General features: G+C 34.2%; 1 protein-coding gene across 1 annotated transcript; it reads right to left on the bottom strand.

Annotated features, from left to right (window-relative positions):
• Nucleotides 1-15,860: 15,860 nt before the first annotated feature.
• Nucleotides 15,861-17,382, bottom strand: Pabpc4l (poly(A) binding protein cytoplasmic 4 like). The gene has a single exon (XM_052178733.1). It carries the CDS (start codon nt 17,174-17,176, stop codon nt 16,064-16,066), a length of 1,113 nt encoding a protein of 370 aa, XP_052034693.1. The 5' UTR covers nt 17,177-17,382; the 3' UTR covers nt 15,861-16,063.
• Between the last annotated feature and the right edge of the window lie 212 nt (nt 17,383-17,594).

Here is a 17,594-nt window from a genome sequence, read left to right as displayed (position 1 = left end):
TGTTGAGAGTAAAGAGGAAATTTCTTCCTTCCTATTGCTCTATCCTACATATATTAAATATAAAATAAGTACCTGGGAAATAAATTGTTTTCATTTTCCTTCTATTTGAATTAAATGCTTTGCCCTCTTAGTGAATTCTATGTGATTGTTATAAAAGTTGCTGTAACAATTTTAGAGCAATTCAAGAAAACTGTAGTATAATTAATACTTCTTTCTTCTTATGTGGTTATCATAACTGCAACTTGGTTATTTTAAAGCTAACACATAGATGCATATTTAAATTTGAAGGCAGTTTGAAATTCAAACATTTAAAATATAAAAACTAAATGAACCGCCAGTATCAATCATTCAATCTGGTATCCGAAAGGATTTTTTCCCTCTCTCCAATAAGAAGAAATTGTCAAAACTAGAGGCATTGAATTTGATGAAGATTAAAGAGAGGCAAATGAGAGAATTAGAAAAGAAGAAAGAGGAGAGCCACATGATATAACTATATTGAAATGTCAAATATTGAACTAAATATTTTTTTTTAAAAGAAAGGAACATTTTCTTCCCTCAGTCTGAATGATACACAGACCTCTGTAGCAGACATTAAACACTGCTGTTTGCCTCAGGAGTACAAGAGTGCCAGCGTTGCTCGGGTCTGCATATTGAGATTAACAGTACATTTCTGCAGGGCCTGTGCAATAATTAGAGCTTAAATAACATTGCAGGGCATTATCAAACAGAGTGAAAAGACCCAAAGAGAATGTCTGTCATTATACAAAATGACTAATTAAGTACAAGTCATTTAGCTGATAATTTAAATCTTTATTTTCTAACAGAAATTGTTTAGTTTTAGGTTCTCTTTGTATTTCTAAAGTAATCTTGACTCAAAGAATTACCGACTATTAGAAGGGGTAAAAATTTTAGAATAAGACATATGTTCAGCTGATGCATATAACTTTTGTTACAACTAATGATTCCTCAAGCAATAATTGCATGAGGAAAAGATCTTTTTTTAAACTAATACTGCTCATTGCTTCTCATATGTGCTGTCACTTCTTGATCACTTTCCCAAGGATACATACGGGTTTAAATTAATATTGAACAGAAAATATTAATACCCATATTACTCACCAAAATTTTCTTACAAATGTGGATGCCTGAAAAGTAGATAGTAATTCAATAGATTATTAAAAGTAAATGATGCACTCCTGAAATATTCATGCAGATAGTATACACATATGTATTTGCAGGTATATGATTATGCATACACAGCAATAATTGTAAAAATCATATGAAAAAATTTAGTAGACATACATTTTGTGCTATTTGAAAATTACTGACTATAAGTCCAACTATTTTAGTACTGCAGATATGTATTTATAAAGTCTAATTTTAGCTGTATTTGCTAGGAAATGTTAGTCTTATATTATTTAGGTGGGAAGTTAAATCATACTCTTTTCTCAAGATCTTTTGTGGACTTGAAAATTGCTTAGAACTTTTAGAATTTTATATATACATGCATATATATATATATATATATATATATATATATATATATATATATATATATAAATCAAAAACACCAAAAGAGTAGTAGAGATTTAGTTCATTCAATAGTCTTAAAACAGTGGCATAAATTGGTGTTAGGATATTATTCATTTACTTAAAAATTTCCACAAAATATTTCTGGATTATATTTGTTTTTATACATTTATTGTTGGTTTTAAGTCATTACTTATTTAAAATTTAAGATTTTCTCTCTCTCTCTTCTCTCTCTCTCTCTCTCATTCTCTCTCCTCACTGTGTGTGTGTGTGTGTGTGTGTATGTTTATGTGACTGTCTGCGAATGTGTGTGTACCTAAGGAAACCAGAGAAAGTATCGGTTCTCCCCGAGCTGAACTGTAATTTACCTGCCATTGGTGCAGGGACTGAAATCAGGTTCTCTGAATGATCAGGAAATGCTCTTAGGTGCTGGCGCATATCTCTTGATTCACTACTATCTTATTTTCTCAGGGAAAATGGTTATTTATATTAATTTTCAAATGATATCACTACACTAGTGGCTTATAGCATCTGCTGATTTCATTTTAATATTAAATTTTCATTTTGATTTAACAAGTTGTGTAATATCAATATTCAACGATGTCTTAGAGTTCAAATTTTATTGAAAAGATTCAAAAGAATGTTCTTTCTTTGATTGACTTTTATTTTTTTGAAAATTTTAAAGTTTCATTTAAGGTATTCAATTGCTCAGTTTTCTCAAAGAGAACATTTTGCAGTGCATAGAAAAGATACAATATCATTACTTGTATTAAGGAATATTTCACTGTATAATCAGTAAATTTAAGAAAAGGTTTGTATAACTTATTTACATTCAATATGCATTGGAAAGTTGGAATTTCTTCATTTTATTAAAATATCATAACCTTCAGAGCTATATTTGTTAACAGAGTTGAAAATATGCTGTTAATAGAAAACTAGTGATCAACATAAGTGCATCATGATATGCTACCCTGGAAATGAACTTCATGTTTTTAGGTATCAAGACATTAAACCTTATTTTTTTCCTGAATTATAATCAGATAGCACATCTGTTTATTCTTTCTCACTTCTGAAGCTTAGTTCAGAGTTCTTTGTACTTTAGTAATTTGCTTTTAATTTTAGGCTATAAATTTTTTTGCTTTGTATTGTTAACTTAGGCACTTTTTGCTATGTATCAAATATCACATCTCTTAGTCCTTATTATTTAACATTTAATTCATACAAATAGATCGCTATAGTCATTTGCTTTTCTTCCTATAGTCATAACATGTAACACATTTTAGAAATTAGAGAAGTTTATGACTCAACAGTAATGGATCCCCATACATTATCAATTTTTAGACTGCCTGGATTCTATTATCTCCCCATGTGACTATTGCATTTAAACCTCAAGCCTTCCTTTCTTCCCTTACTTCTAAATGTGGTTTGAAGTAGTACCCTCTATTTCTGCTAATTCCTACTGGCAGTGACTTTACTGGCTCCTCCTTTTTGATCTCTCATTTCCCCACACCATGTTGATCAAGTAGTTGTATATTGAAATATCAGTCTAAGCAGGCACATGCACATCTTTCGTCATCCCTATCGTTCAGTCTTGTGTTCACAGATTAAAAATAATGCATCAAGTGTTTTATCACAGGGTCTTAAGGCAATTTACAATAAAATAAATTTAAGTATAATTTCCAGGAAAGGCTGGTGGATCGGTTCTACATTCTTATACAATACTTAAACTCTTGAATAAAGTTAATCTGGTGGCTCTAAGAAACATTTCATCCGTATGGCTTTTTTAGTCCTCTGAAGTGTTTTCTTACTTGGCCTTTTGGTATAAATCATTATTGTTAAAAACACATCTAAAATCAATACTATGAATGTTATTCCTTTTAAGTGGCCTACATTTTTATACCTGGTTATTCAAAGATGGCCTTTCAAAAATCTCAGAATATCCATGATACAAATCATGGACCATTAAAAAGCTCAAGAAGGAACCCAAAGTGTGAATGCTGCAGTCCTATTTGGAAAGGGGGACAAAGTAATCATGGGAGGTAGAGGGAGGGAGAGACATGAGAGAGAAAGAGAGCACAGGATCAGGTGTGGGAGGGGATAGAGGAGAAGTCTCAAGGGGTCAGGAAATTGAACAGAAATATGTAGCAGTAGAGGATGGGGAAGAAGGGGTAGCCACTAGAAAGTCCCACATGCTAGCAAAGGAAGAAGTTTCCAGGACACAATGGGAATGACATTAACTGAAATACCCAACAAGTGAGAGAAAGAACCTTTAGAGACCATATTTAGTGGTCAGGCACAGCTCCCTGTTGAGGGATGGGGCTACCCACCCATATCAAAAATATATTAACCCAGAAGTACTCCTGTATAAAGGAAATACAGGGACAAAGAGTGGAGCAGAGTCTGAAGGAAGGGTTATCCAGAGACTGCCCCATCTGCAGACACCAAACCAAGACACTATAGCTGATCCCAAAAAGTGCTTACTGACAGAAGCCTGGTATAGCTTTCCCATAAGAGGCTCTTCCAGAGCCTGATCAATAAAGATGTGGATGCTCTCAACCAACCATCAAACTGAGCACAGAAACCCAGTGGAGGAGTTAGGGGAGGACCTGAAGGAGCAGAAGGGATTTCCAACCCCAAAGGAAGAAAAACAAATTCAATCAACCAGATGCCCCCCAGAGCTCCCAGAAACTAATTCACACACCAAAGAGTACACATGGAGAGACCCATGGCTCTATCAGCATATGTAGCAGATTGCCTTGTTTGATACTAATGGGAGGAGAGACCATTGTTCTTGTGGAGGCTTGATGACCCTGTGAAGTCTTAGGCTAAGGTGGTGAGGCAGGACTGGATGGCTAGATGGGGGAACACCCTCATAGAAGGAGAGGAGTGGGAGATAGGAAGGGTATTTGCATAGGGGAAACCTGGAAGGATGATAACATTTGTAATGTTAATAAATAAAATAACAAAAAACAAAAAATTAAGATATGCTATACCTTTGATATACAGTACATTCATTTATTTAATATATTTCTAGATGCTGTCTGTCATTCAGTTAAAGTTGAGTCTAAGAGGCAATCAAATCAAACTTCACAATTAATAGATGCAATCATATGTATATATCTATGTGTAAATCTTTGTTTTAAATCATCTGGCAGTATCTGCATACTTATTAGTATATTTCTTCCTGTTTAAAGGTCATTTTCATATTTTTTCTTCTTAGCATATACTCATTTTTTTCTGAGAATTGACTCTCTATTGATATTGCATTGAGCCATCTAATTTCTATTTGTATTTAGCTGATTTGGCAGTTTTTCATGCTTTCTAAAACATTCAACTCTATGCCTGACTGAATGAATGCATTATGAATTAATTTATGTATCTATAGCCAGGCTTCTCCTATGGGACAGGTTTCCTGTAGATTGACGTGTAACACTGGTGGCTCATGAGCATTTTACCCTCTTACCACTCTCTTCCCATAGAGGGATTATAGGTGCACCCACCACACTCACCATCTTATTTATATGAAATAGGGGAACATGTTTATGACTGTGTGCTTATCCTTTTGAATAAGTTTTCTTTGGGAAGACAGTGTCTTTGTCTTATTTTATTTGTTACATTGTGTTTATTTCTATGTCCATGTTCAAGTAAAGTACAATGCCTACAAACATAACTATTTAGATATAGAATCATTTAGGGTAGGCAAAATTGTCACTGAGAGTTTTATTGAATTTAAACAAAATCCTGATACAAAAATGGCAAATGAACAGAGGGATAGGTAACCAAATGCATGTAGGAAGGCAACATGAGGAAACAAAAAGAGGGTGGCCTCTAGTCACACAAAAAAACTATACTGAATATGATATGCTAACACATTCCTTTTGAAATTCTAGCCTCTAGGATTATGAAAAAATAAATTGAAGTTCTGTTTTGATTACTTATTTGTCCTAGGAAATAGTACCAGTACTATTACAACTATAGCTAGATCAGTTCATGAGGCTAATTGTCACTTAGACACTATTGAAAGGTGATGGGCTTCCTATTTATAATTCAAAGAAAAAACAATGTAGGATGGATACTCCAATGTGATCATTTAAGATCCCTTGTATTTTGATGTGCCCCATTTTGGGAAGGATACCCAGGAAGGTCTCACCCTCTCAGAAGAGAATGGGAAGGCTGACTGGCAGGGGGAACAACATTTGGAATGTAAATATATAAATAAATAAATAATAAAATTAAAAGTGAAAAAAATCCCCTCTTAGAATAATAGAAAAAACTAAAAATGTTCTTTATATTTTCTGATACTAACCATTGTTGTTACTATCCCTCAATTTACCTGTAATTATTCTTCCTAATACCCCTATGTTTGTCAGTTTAGATTCTAGTTACATGCTTTCCTTCCTCTATATGTTTTTTCCAGAAATGGAGTTCTGCCATAACTGATGCCTGAGAAGCGCAGGTCTCAATTGCTCTTGACAGCCCATCATGTCTTCTTCTCTGCCTTACTCTCCATCGAAACCTGTTTCCACAAATTGCTCTTCCTTTCACATATGCTCCTTAAAGCACTGGGAGGTTTTCCTTCTGGGATCATGAATTCTCCTGTCAAACACATGTGTAATTTTTTTATTCTTCATATATTAAGAACATTATGATTCTCTTTAAGAGAAAGTGTAAATATTTCATCTTAGTTTATTAAAGAAATTAAATAATGTTCTATATGAATGACTTTCTGCTTCTCTATCCAGTTTGTTCTGTTGAAAACTCATAAACTCAGTGAAAATATGTCTGTAGATCTACTCATATGTTTACAAGGTTACTGTAAAAGATTATGTATATTATTTTATTAGAATTTTATAAAGTATTTTCTTCCCACTCTCTCTTTATTTTACCACAATATCATATGTTATGTCATAGGCTGTAACCTGAAACTCACTTTTCAGTACAGACGAACCTCAAACTTGCAGAAATTCCCCTGACTCAGCTTCACTAATGCTGAGATCAGACATGTGATGGGCATAGTGAGTGTTCATCTCCACTTATATATTCTGGAATATTTGAACTTTCTGTCTATCCATTCACACTCTTATTGACCTGTGCAAGGAATTATGTTGAAGGAATATGACTTCCAAACAACATGGCGAACTAATATTTGTTACTTGAAGTAAAAGAAGAAATTAAACAGATTTCATTGACAGCCAGGAATGAATCTTTTAATATCTCCTGATATTGGCTGGGACTTTGTCAGATACTTGACTGAGTGCTGTGCCAAGTATAATGACAGCACAGTTTAGAGACTGTGTGTGTGTGTGTGTGTGTGTGTGTGTGTGTGTGTGTGTGTGTGAGAGAGAGAGAGAGAGAGAGAGAGAGAGTGTGTCTATTGTGTGTGTGCGTGTGTGCACGTATGTGTGTGAGACAATAGCTCTACATGAAGAACAAGCGGAAAGAGGAAACAAGCAAATGAGGTTAAGGTTAGAGCATTTCCTGCATTTCTGATTGTTCAGTTACTGCAGATATTATTGTATGAAAGAGACAGAACTTCCTATGAGTTCATGTCACAAAGATAACAACTTGTTTTCTGAATGGCTGTTTTAAGTTTATAAAGGTTTATTGAAATGAATAGATTTTAGAACTGCTAAACTTTTATGTATTTAATTTTCTTAAAATATAATTAAAATTATAAGATTTTAGAAACTCTTTTAAATATTGATGTTTTGTACACATATAATTCAGCCAACAGTAATTCACAAGCAAATTGAAATCCAGTGTTTGTTTCTTGCAATATATAAATTCCTGTCCATTAAAATGCTAAGGCTTTGAATGAGAACAGGGAGCATTTCACTTCAATAGTGCATCAAGGAGGATGAGTTATTCCTAGAATGTTGAACAACAAAAGAACTAAAAGATAAATAAGAATAATAGAACTAAGTTCTCCTTGACCTCAGCAAGAACTACATCCTATTCTATGTAAGAGCAGAGAATGCCATGATTGATTTCTAGAGAAGAGAATACTATCATTGATTGTTGAATTCCAATATCACCTAAGTGGAAACTGAAAGAAAGAGAAGTAGAAAACTGTTGTTTCTGCAGAGCGCAACAACAGACTGCTTGTTTGTCTTCAAAACATAATTACAACTGTGTAAATATTATAAATAAAATTATAATGAACACAGTAACCATTAGCATTCTTTCTAAGCTCTGCCCCACAGTTGCCTGGCAATAGGCAGGTATGCCTGATTCACTATAAATAGGACAGCTGGCCCTCTCCAGACTCTCTTGCCCTCCTGCTAGCCTCTTGTTCTCTCCCCCTTTCCCCTGTCTCTTCTTACCCCATTACCCTCCCCCTCTCTCTCTTCACATACTCATGGCCAGCCTCTATGCCTGTACTCTCTCCCTCCTTCTTCCCTCCCTGTTGTCCTCTCTCTCTCTCTCTCTCTCTCTCTCTCTCTCTCTCTCTCGCTCTCGCTCATTCACTCTCTCTCCCTTTCCCTTTTTCTAATACTCCCTTAAATCTCCTCCCCATGCTCATAATAACCTTGGCTGATACCTCAGCAGAAGCGATGTCTCAGCATGGGCCCACAGAGGTGCCCTGCACCATACTGCACCTTTACATATCTCTGGCTTCTCTATCTTCTTCTTCCTCTTCTTCTTTCTTTTTTTTTTTTATAAAACATAACAGTAACAATTGCATTTGATTGCAATTTATAACTCTTCTCACAATAATTCAGCAAAGATTGTTAATGTAAGTGTGGACAAGAAAATTTAAAAGAACTTATAAAAACTTTGAGGCATTTCACTGGGTAAGAATATTAGGGTAGGCACCTTATTTGCCTAAATTAAGTGTGGCTGTAAATCAGAATTTAACATATACTAGTATGATATTAGCATGTGTTCATAGATGACACAGACTGCACAGTGTAGTGAACTAGAGGCTGCCAGAAGACAGTCCTCAATATGTGACACTCCTAGTAGCAAGACCGAATTGAAAGGCAAGCACAAATGAAATATTACCCTGATCTTCACTGAGTGTAAAAACCTTTGATAATAGGATTTTTGAAACACTGATTTTGGAACTCAAAAATGTACTATTAATACATGATGGCCCTTCACTTTGGAAGTTTTGTTTTGGTTTATTTCTTTTAATTAGTTTTTACATTTTTTTGAAAAGCATGTTTTTATATTGAAAAAGGAAATAAAAACATTCTATGATAAAATTGAAGATTTACATGGAAATAGAAGAGATATATTGAAAAGCACGTTAAATTTGACAAATTTCATGGAAAATTAAAGAGTAAAGTGGTAGAAATAAAAATTGCTAAATTAATTAAAAAGGGAAGTAGAAACATTTTATGATAGAATTGAAGATTTACGTGGAAAATATTTCTGCTAAAATTGTAGAAAATGTAGAAAAACATTTTAAAATTGAAGATTATCATGGAAAATTGTATATAGATATAATACTGGCAGGCTTAAAAGTATTCCTAAATTGGTTGAAAGTGGAATTATAAACATTTCTGATAAAGTTGAAGATTTACATGGAAAATATTTCTGAAAAAATTGAAGAAATATATAGAAAAACATGTTAAAATTGATGCTTATCATGGATACAATTATACAGATAAAATGGTAGGCATAAAAAAAAAATCTAAGTTGATGGGAAGTGGAATTATTAGCCTTTAATCCCAGCACCTGGGAGGCAGAGGCAGAGGCAGGCGGATTTCTGAGTTCAAGGCCAGCCTGGTCTACAGAGTGAGTTCCCGGTCAGAAAGGGCTATATAGAGAAACCCTGTCTCAAAAAGCAAAAACAAAACAAAACAAAAACAAAAACAAAAAAAGTGGCATTATAACCATTTTCAGGTGAATTTGAAGATTTTCATGGAAAATATTTCTGATAAAATTCAAGAAATATATAGAAGAACACATTAAAATTGGCTATTTCATAGAAAATTATACGGATAAAATGGTAGACATAAAACACTTTTTAAATTAATTGAAGGTGCAATTAAAAAATGTGATAAAATCAAAGATGTCCATGGAAACATTTTTGATAACATAGAAGAAATAAATAGAAAAGCATGTTAAAATTGAAGATTATCATGAAAAATAATGCAGATAAAATGGTAGACAAAAGAATTGATAAATTAATTGAAAGAGGAAAATTTTCTGATAAAACTGAAGATTTACATGAAAAATATTTTTGTTAGTCTATGTCTTTTTATTGGGGAATTGATTCCATTGATGTTAAGAGCTACTAAGGAATAGTGATTGTTGCTTCCTGTTATTTTTGATGCTATTTTTTGAGTTTGTGTAATTACCTTTTTTGGGTTTGTTGGAAGAAGATTAGTTTCTTGCTTTTTGTAGGGTATAGTTTCATTCCCTATGTTGGCATTTTCCATCTATTATCCTTTGTAGGGCTGGATTTGTTGGAAAATATTGTGTAAATTTGGTTTTAACATGGAATATAAGAAATCACAAAATGAGACATCTCTAGAGGTAGAAAGCCTTGATAGGAATTCAGGAGTCATAAATGCAAGCATCAACAACAGAATATAAGAGAAAGAAGAAAGAAACTCAGGTGCTGAAGATGCCATAGAAAATATTGACTCAACAATCAAAGAAAATGCAAAATGCATAAAGCTTATAACCTAAAACATCCAGGAAATCCAGGACACAATGAGAGAACCAAACCTAAGGATTATAGGTAGAAGAGAGCAAAGATTTCCAATTTAATGGGCCGATAAATATCTGCAACAAAATTATAGAAGAAAACGTCCCTAACCTAGAGAAAGAGATGCCCATGAACATTCAAAAAGCCTTCAGAACTCCAAATAGACTGGACCAGAACATAAAGTCCTCCCAGCACATAATAATTAAAACACCAAATGCACTAAACAGAGAAAGAGTATTAAAAGCAGTAAGGGGAAAAGGGCAAGTAACTTATAAAGGCAGACCTATCAGAATTACACCAGACTTCTCACCAGAGATGATGAAAACTAGAAGATCCAGGGCAGACCTCATACAGACCCTAAGAGAACTCAAATGCCAGCCCAGGCTACTATACCCAGCTAAACTTTCAATCACCATAGATGTAGTTATTTATTTTTAATGACAGTGAGGTAAGCCCACATGAATGAACACAGTTTGAAATACTATGTGTGTAAAGCTCCAGATGTATCTAAGAACTTAAGTTTCTGCCTGCTAACCAAAGAATGACATTAGACAATTCTCTCTTGCTAGGTGAGGTCAATTTATGAACTCTAAGCTAAGCTAGTATGAAAAGTAGTCAAAGAGCAAAAGCATTTATTATTGCTGAGTTTGCAATACAATCTGACCTTAACAATTGCAAGTCAAGTATATATGCTACTCTGAATTTAGTACAGGGATATAGAGTTTTATCCATTTTGTACATGTACAACTTTCTAGAACTTTCTTAATATTTGTCAGTTGGAACTGCTCTTCTTTAAATATATTAAGTAGTATATAACAATGGTTGATTTAGAGAGCACATTAAAGAGTCTTTTGTCTTCTTTTTTAATTGAGATATTAGTGAGTGTGCAAATGAGACAAACTGAGGCTACACTGAACTGAAAGTCAAAAAAGCAATAGCTTAGTAAGTGTGATCTCTAATTGATTCAGTTCTGATCATTTCCAAACTTTCAATAATTATATATATTGTTAATTCAGGTACCTAAACTGAATTGGATCTTCTCAGTTGTAGTTTTCAGTATGCTACTTAGCTAGCTCTAATAGTTAATACTGTCAAACATAAATCATCTTACCAAATAAAAACAAATTTCGCTTTATATTTACTATGGCTATATGTCTGCTTGACTTAATTCCCTTGGTGATTATGTAAAAGGAAGTAGGAGGAAATCGTTAGTTTTATTGTTGTATACTATTTATAAAAACAAAAGCCAAAAAATCTATAATAAATGACTTAGGAGAACTATCTGTAAGTAATTTTAAAAGTTGAGAAAATTCTAATTTAGATATAGACAATGGAAAACATCCTTGGTTATTGTTTGTTCTACACAACGCTTGGAAATTGATACTTTTCACTATGACAGGGGCAGATCTTTTTGGATATTTGTGCAAACACTAAGCATTAAAAATTGAGAAATGTGGTTTCTAGAAAATATCGATGCCTTGTAATTAAGGCAGGGTCTGTATGTTAATAGGGATGTTCATAACCACCATATAAGTGGCAGATAATATAAGCCAAGGTATTGAAAGGGATGAGCAAGAAGACTCCAGCAAAGTTATGCAGAAACCTGATCGAAAATGACTGAGGATCCTTAACTCCTGTAGTATTCTATTTCCAGTATTTCTGGAAATCAACATATTTTTTTCAGTTTGAGTTAGTTTTTCTGTTAGTAAGAGTCAAAATATAATCATAAACAAAAAATACAGTCATTGATATGTTTTCCAAAATCATATTATGAACCATATTTCAAAATTAGAAAGAGAAAAATTAATCCTAAGCACCCAACATTTTGCATGAATTCTATGTTAATTGTTACAGTTTTCACATGCAGGGTGACACTGAAGCATTCATATGAGGAAGTTATTCCCCATCTTAAGGCACCAAGAATGCACATCTTATCTCACATCAGCTGCTCACAGACAAGCTTCCTCATATGGAACCTCCACAGTAGAAGGGTGGAGGCTATTGAATGGGAAGGAGGATAGAAGGAATGGAGCAAGCACAAATTCATGTTGCCTCTCTAGTGATGGTATGATCATTCCTGTGTCTGTTAGTAAGAAAGTCTTCCTGTCAAACTTTGATTTAAAAGGCATCATAAATTTTTGACATTTTTATTATTATATTTTAATGATTTCATACACAGAGCACTGTTCTGAACTAACACCACTGTCTGCTGTTCCTCATGAAAACTGACTACCCATGAGAACTGCTCTTGAATCCTGATTGTGATTAAGTTACAGAACCAAATGTCAGGTCATAGAATTACAAAACCTTTAGAAACACGAAAGATAAACACACTTAGATACAGAAAATGAAAATAAACATAAATAACTCAGACCTAGACATCAGACTAAATTTTATTTAGTATTGTGTCTATGGGTTTTGAAGAATGTAGAGTACATTCAATTGTATTTTAATAATTTCCATTTGACAGCTTTTGAAAAGTGGAACAAGACACATATGTAAACATGTAAATTTACATATGTAAATATGCAAATACATCATCTGTAAAACACAGTCATCTATACAACAGAGCAGGCAGTGTGCATGGACAGTGTGTGGAGATACTGGCTAAAGGCATTTCTGTTTGGATTAGCTTTTATTTGTTAATGAAGCAGATTGTCTTTTTTATTCAAGGCACTTGAGTACAAAAATTTTTAATTTGAGAATAATGTTAACTAGGAAGATACAATGGAATTGTTAAAACACATATGCACACCACATGCAGATGTGCACAAATTGAAGCACATGCACAAGCATATACACAAATTTAGAATCAATAAATTTTAAAAATTAAAGGGAATGGATTGACAGATTTTATGCTAAATATTGGAAATATATAACTTATACTAAGACATTAGGACACTGGATTATTAAGCTCATATAACAATATATCTGTGTATCTGGTAAACCATTTAACCAATTATTTGTGCACATGAGAGAAGTGTATATATATTGAGGTTTACCAATCATTGTTCAATTATATGGACACTTTTGAAGATTAACTATCCCAGAGAGTATTTTCATGAACTGACACACTTGTGTTCTGTCTAGTCCTGGTAAGTTCTGATTCTTCTGATATTGAAAATACACACCAAGGTAGAGATTCTGCAATCCAATGGATTTAAGTGCATATATGAGATAGTTTATATCAGTAATAAGACAAACATACATTGCTTAAAGGTTTAGAGGCAAGACATAGCTAAAAGGATTATTCTAATATTTACAAAAATATAAAAAAGTTTGTTTATAAAAATATTGATAATATGAACCATACACATTAATGAAAGACAACATAGATTGTATGTATATCTTGATATACCTGCACCCTTGTTTATGCTTCATACACATGTATATGTAAATGTGTATATACAAACATTTAAAAGTATTTAGAACAAATCACAAGTAAAATATCATCTCAATGAGATACTAAAAATTTGTGTACACCATTTGTCTTTGGGACAGTTTTACAAACTGTAAACAAAGTGAAAACATTGGTAAGGTAAATTTAAAGTATTTTTTGATGTGAAAGAAATCCATGGAAATAAAAATTAATAAAGAGAAAAAACAGCTTAGGTTCTTAAAGCAGTAAATTTACAAGTATTGAAATATTAATGCCACGGACACAGGTGAAACTTTGACAATACAAAAAGAAGCTATTAAAAACATAAAAATGAAAGAGTAGTGGGTATTGCTTATAACTATATTGAATCCGTCAGATCCTAACAAAATATTTAGGTCCTTGGACAATATGGAAATGTCCATTCGCCTATACTTACAATGAAAATGTTATTGGTATGAAATATCTGTGAGGCATTTGAGCTACAGATCAAAATAAATTTTAAACTGTTTTAAAGTTATGAATTACAGTTTATTTTTCCAGAAAATAATTGGAAGCTTATCAATCCCAGTTGGGAAGGTATAAATGCATACCTGTGAGTTATCTTGGCACAAGACAAGATCAGGATAAGAAGCTTTGCAAGGCCACCCATATTTCCCTAGAGTTTAGGAATCATGGAAACCCACTGGCCAAAGTCAAAAGCCACTTACGTAATAGGTAAAGCGTTCCTTGAGAAAGTTACATTTGAGCATCAGACAACATCAAATTCAAAACAATTATTTCAAACAAAATTGTTAATGTCGCCTTTCCTAAATCAGCTCTTAGTGTACACATAAAAAGTTAGGGACAATATGCAGCAGTTTTTTTGTTGTTGTTGTTTTGTTTTGTTTTTTTTTGTTTTTTTTTTCCAGAATGTGTTTCTAGAAAAGTGTTTACTTTTTTTTTTTACTCTTGTCTTTTCTCTTTGAGATTAGAAAAATGGGCAAAGTGTGTGTGTGTGTGTGTGTGTGTATTGGCATATATATATATATATATATATATATATATATATATATATATATATATATACATATATGTATATATATATATATACACACATATGTGTGTGTGTGTGATTTATAAACACAAAATGAAACTTTTTCATAAAATATTGTTAAGGAAAGAAATGTATTTAATTAAAAAGTTGTAATAGGAAATGACCAAACAATCGAAAATGGAGAAGAACAAGAGAACAGGAAAGAATGGGAAGCAGCAGAAACAACATGTGTTTTCAAACCTTTGGTATCATTTTTAAGATAATGAGTAACTTCTGTATAAATAACTATTACCTCTTATTTCAAATAGATTTGAGGTAGTCCGTATGAAAAGCCAGTATGACAGTGTCTTTGTAAAGATGTGTAAAAATGAGCTAAAATTTATGGACAGAATAGAGACATCATGTGAGAAGAGTGTCAAAATAAAACACATGCTTAAACACTCAGCAAGTAACATAACCTCACGTTTGTTGGAACACCAGCCAAGGCCAAGAGCAAACAAATGCAAGAGCTAACACAATCTAATAAAAGAAGGTGGAGATTTATAAAAAATAAGGCACTTATACTTTGAACGCTGAGATAGATTATTATAACATGAAGATTTTTTTCAAGATTTGCATTACATGGACTTTCTGAGTTGCATAGATATGACTTTCACGACATCAGCATCTAGTGACAACCTAAATACGCATAACATTGAACCACACGCGTGTGGTGCAATTTAAGATGAAGTTAAAGGCCATAAACAGCATAGATAGATGTGTATACGATAAGAAAGTAGGAAAAGTAAGACTTTACTATTGAAGTGAAATTAGACATTAAAAAAAAAACCAAACAGATTACAGTAAATTCACAAAAAGTGTAAGAATCAAATCATAACAAAACACAGAAAGCTCTAGCCCTATATTAAAAGAAAACCAAATATGCCATATTTTTATGCATGTATATTAGAACTTTGGCTTGGAGGGATTAATCCAGAGTAAAATATATGATTTAACTGAATTCTGTCTACCAATTTCTACATTTTGAATTGCCAAAAAATATGGTAAGATTTCTGGTAGTTTAAAAACATTAAATACGTCATGGACAATTTTTATAGGAGAAATTAAAGCTCACAAGATACAAACCTGAAAGAAGGAAATATTTGATACAAGTATTTGCTTCACTTAATTCAAAATATAAGTGTAATCAACTAAACAGTTCTAAATAGTAGAAAATAGGATTTTTTTTAAAAAAAAATTGAAGATATGCCCTGTAAAACAAACCAAGCTTCTAACACATTTTTTTTCATTCACATAATATGAAATGTTTTTGTATGCACATTTCGTTGCACGAATGCAATGAATTAAGCAGCTACTAGGTTTCTGAAGATTACCCTTCTTTATAGTACCGATAGATGGAGAACAATACTGCTCTCCTAGCTGCTGCTCAGATTGCGAGGTAGGATCGATCATGTGGGGCTCAGTGTTTCTGACCCAGTGCAATGTTGAGGGCTTTGGAGCCAAGGATGCGGCCATTCATCTCAGCCATTGCCCTAGCTGCTGCCTCCGGGGAGAAGAAGCAGATCAAGCCAAAGCCTTTGCTCTGCCCTGCTTCCTGCATCACTTTAACTCTGCAAATGGACCCAAAGGCAGAAAATTCCTTGCGAAGGGTTTCATCATCGATGGTTTCATCCAGGTTCTTAATGTAGAGCTTAGCTGCCTGACGTGCACGGATTCTTTCCTTTTTCATCTGCTCAAACATTTCCTTTAACTCAGCCTGTCGCTCTACCTTCTTCTGAGCTCTGCCTACAAAAACCGTCTGCCCGTTTATGTCCTGTCCATTCATATCTTCAACTGCCTTTCTTGCAGCCTCGTGGCTATCAAAACTCACAAATCCAAAGCCTTTGGACTTCCCAGTGGCATCTTTCATCACCTTAACACTCAAAGTTTGGCCGTATTTACTGAAAACTTTCCTTAGTTTCTCATCGTCTATGTCATCCCCAAAGTTTTTGATATACACATTAGTGAATTCCGTTGGTCTGTCTCTGAGCTCAGCCTCCCGATCCTGGCGGCTTTTGAATCTGGCCACGAACAAAGTGCTATTCCTCACCAGCTTCCCATTCATCTCCTCAATGGCCCTGTTTGCTGCTCTCTGGTCTTGGTAGTGCACGAAGCCGTAGCCCTTGGAGCCTTCTTCGTCAGTCATCACCTTGGAGGACATGATCTTTCCAAAAGGTGAGAAGTGTTCATACAAGGTTTTATTATCAATGGATTTGTCCAGATTCTTGATAAACACATTCCCGAGTCCCGATTTCCTCAGGCAAGCATCCCGTTGAGACCACATGAGACGGATGGATTTACCTTTGATCACATCGAAGTTCATGGTCTCTAGGGCCTTCTGGGCATCATTCACCTGGAGAAAATTGACATAGGCATAGCCTAGAGAACGTTGGGAAATCAGGTCCCTGCAGATTCGGATGGACAACACTGGCCCCACTGTGTTGAACTTCCTGAACAGCACGTCCTCTGTAACATCTTCGTGGAGGTCACCCACATACAGGGAAGCTGCACGGTACTTAGCTTCCAGACTCATGTTTTTCTTCTTGGCTTGTTTGGTTTGTTTACCCCAACACAACAGGCCCTGCAGCTCCCAAGGATGTATCTTCCTGCAAGAGGGGAAGCACAGTCACAACCCTGGATCTGCACAGTGGCCTCCAAAGACCGCTTAGAGGTCCAGCTGCAGGGTCAGTTGCACTTTCCTTGATCCAGGCAACGCCTAGTCAAAGAAAAAAAAAAAAGCCAGACACCAATGTCCTCTCCTGGTAGTTGGCAATCTGCCTTCAGCTCTCAGCCTCAGACTTTCCTTCTCTTCCAACTCAGCAACAACTTACAAGTGGCTGGCCAGGACAGGCCCTCCATCTGCCTCCATACCGACAGCTGGTGGCTGGTTTCCGAGCACAAACAGGCCCTGTGTTCTGCTGGTTTAGCCTTCCAGCCAAGCCTAGAGGGAG

Source organism: Apodemus sylvaticus, chromosome 4, assembly GCF_947179515.1.
Source record: "Apodemus sylvaticus chromosome 4, mApoSyl1.1, whole genome shotgun sequence".
NCBI lineage: Eukaryota > Metazoa > Chordata > Mammalia > Rodentia > Muridae > Apodemus > Apodemus sylvaticus.
This window is presented reverse-complemented; position numbering and strand designations above follow the sequence as displayed.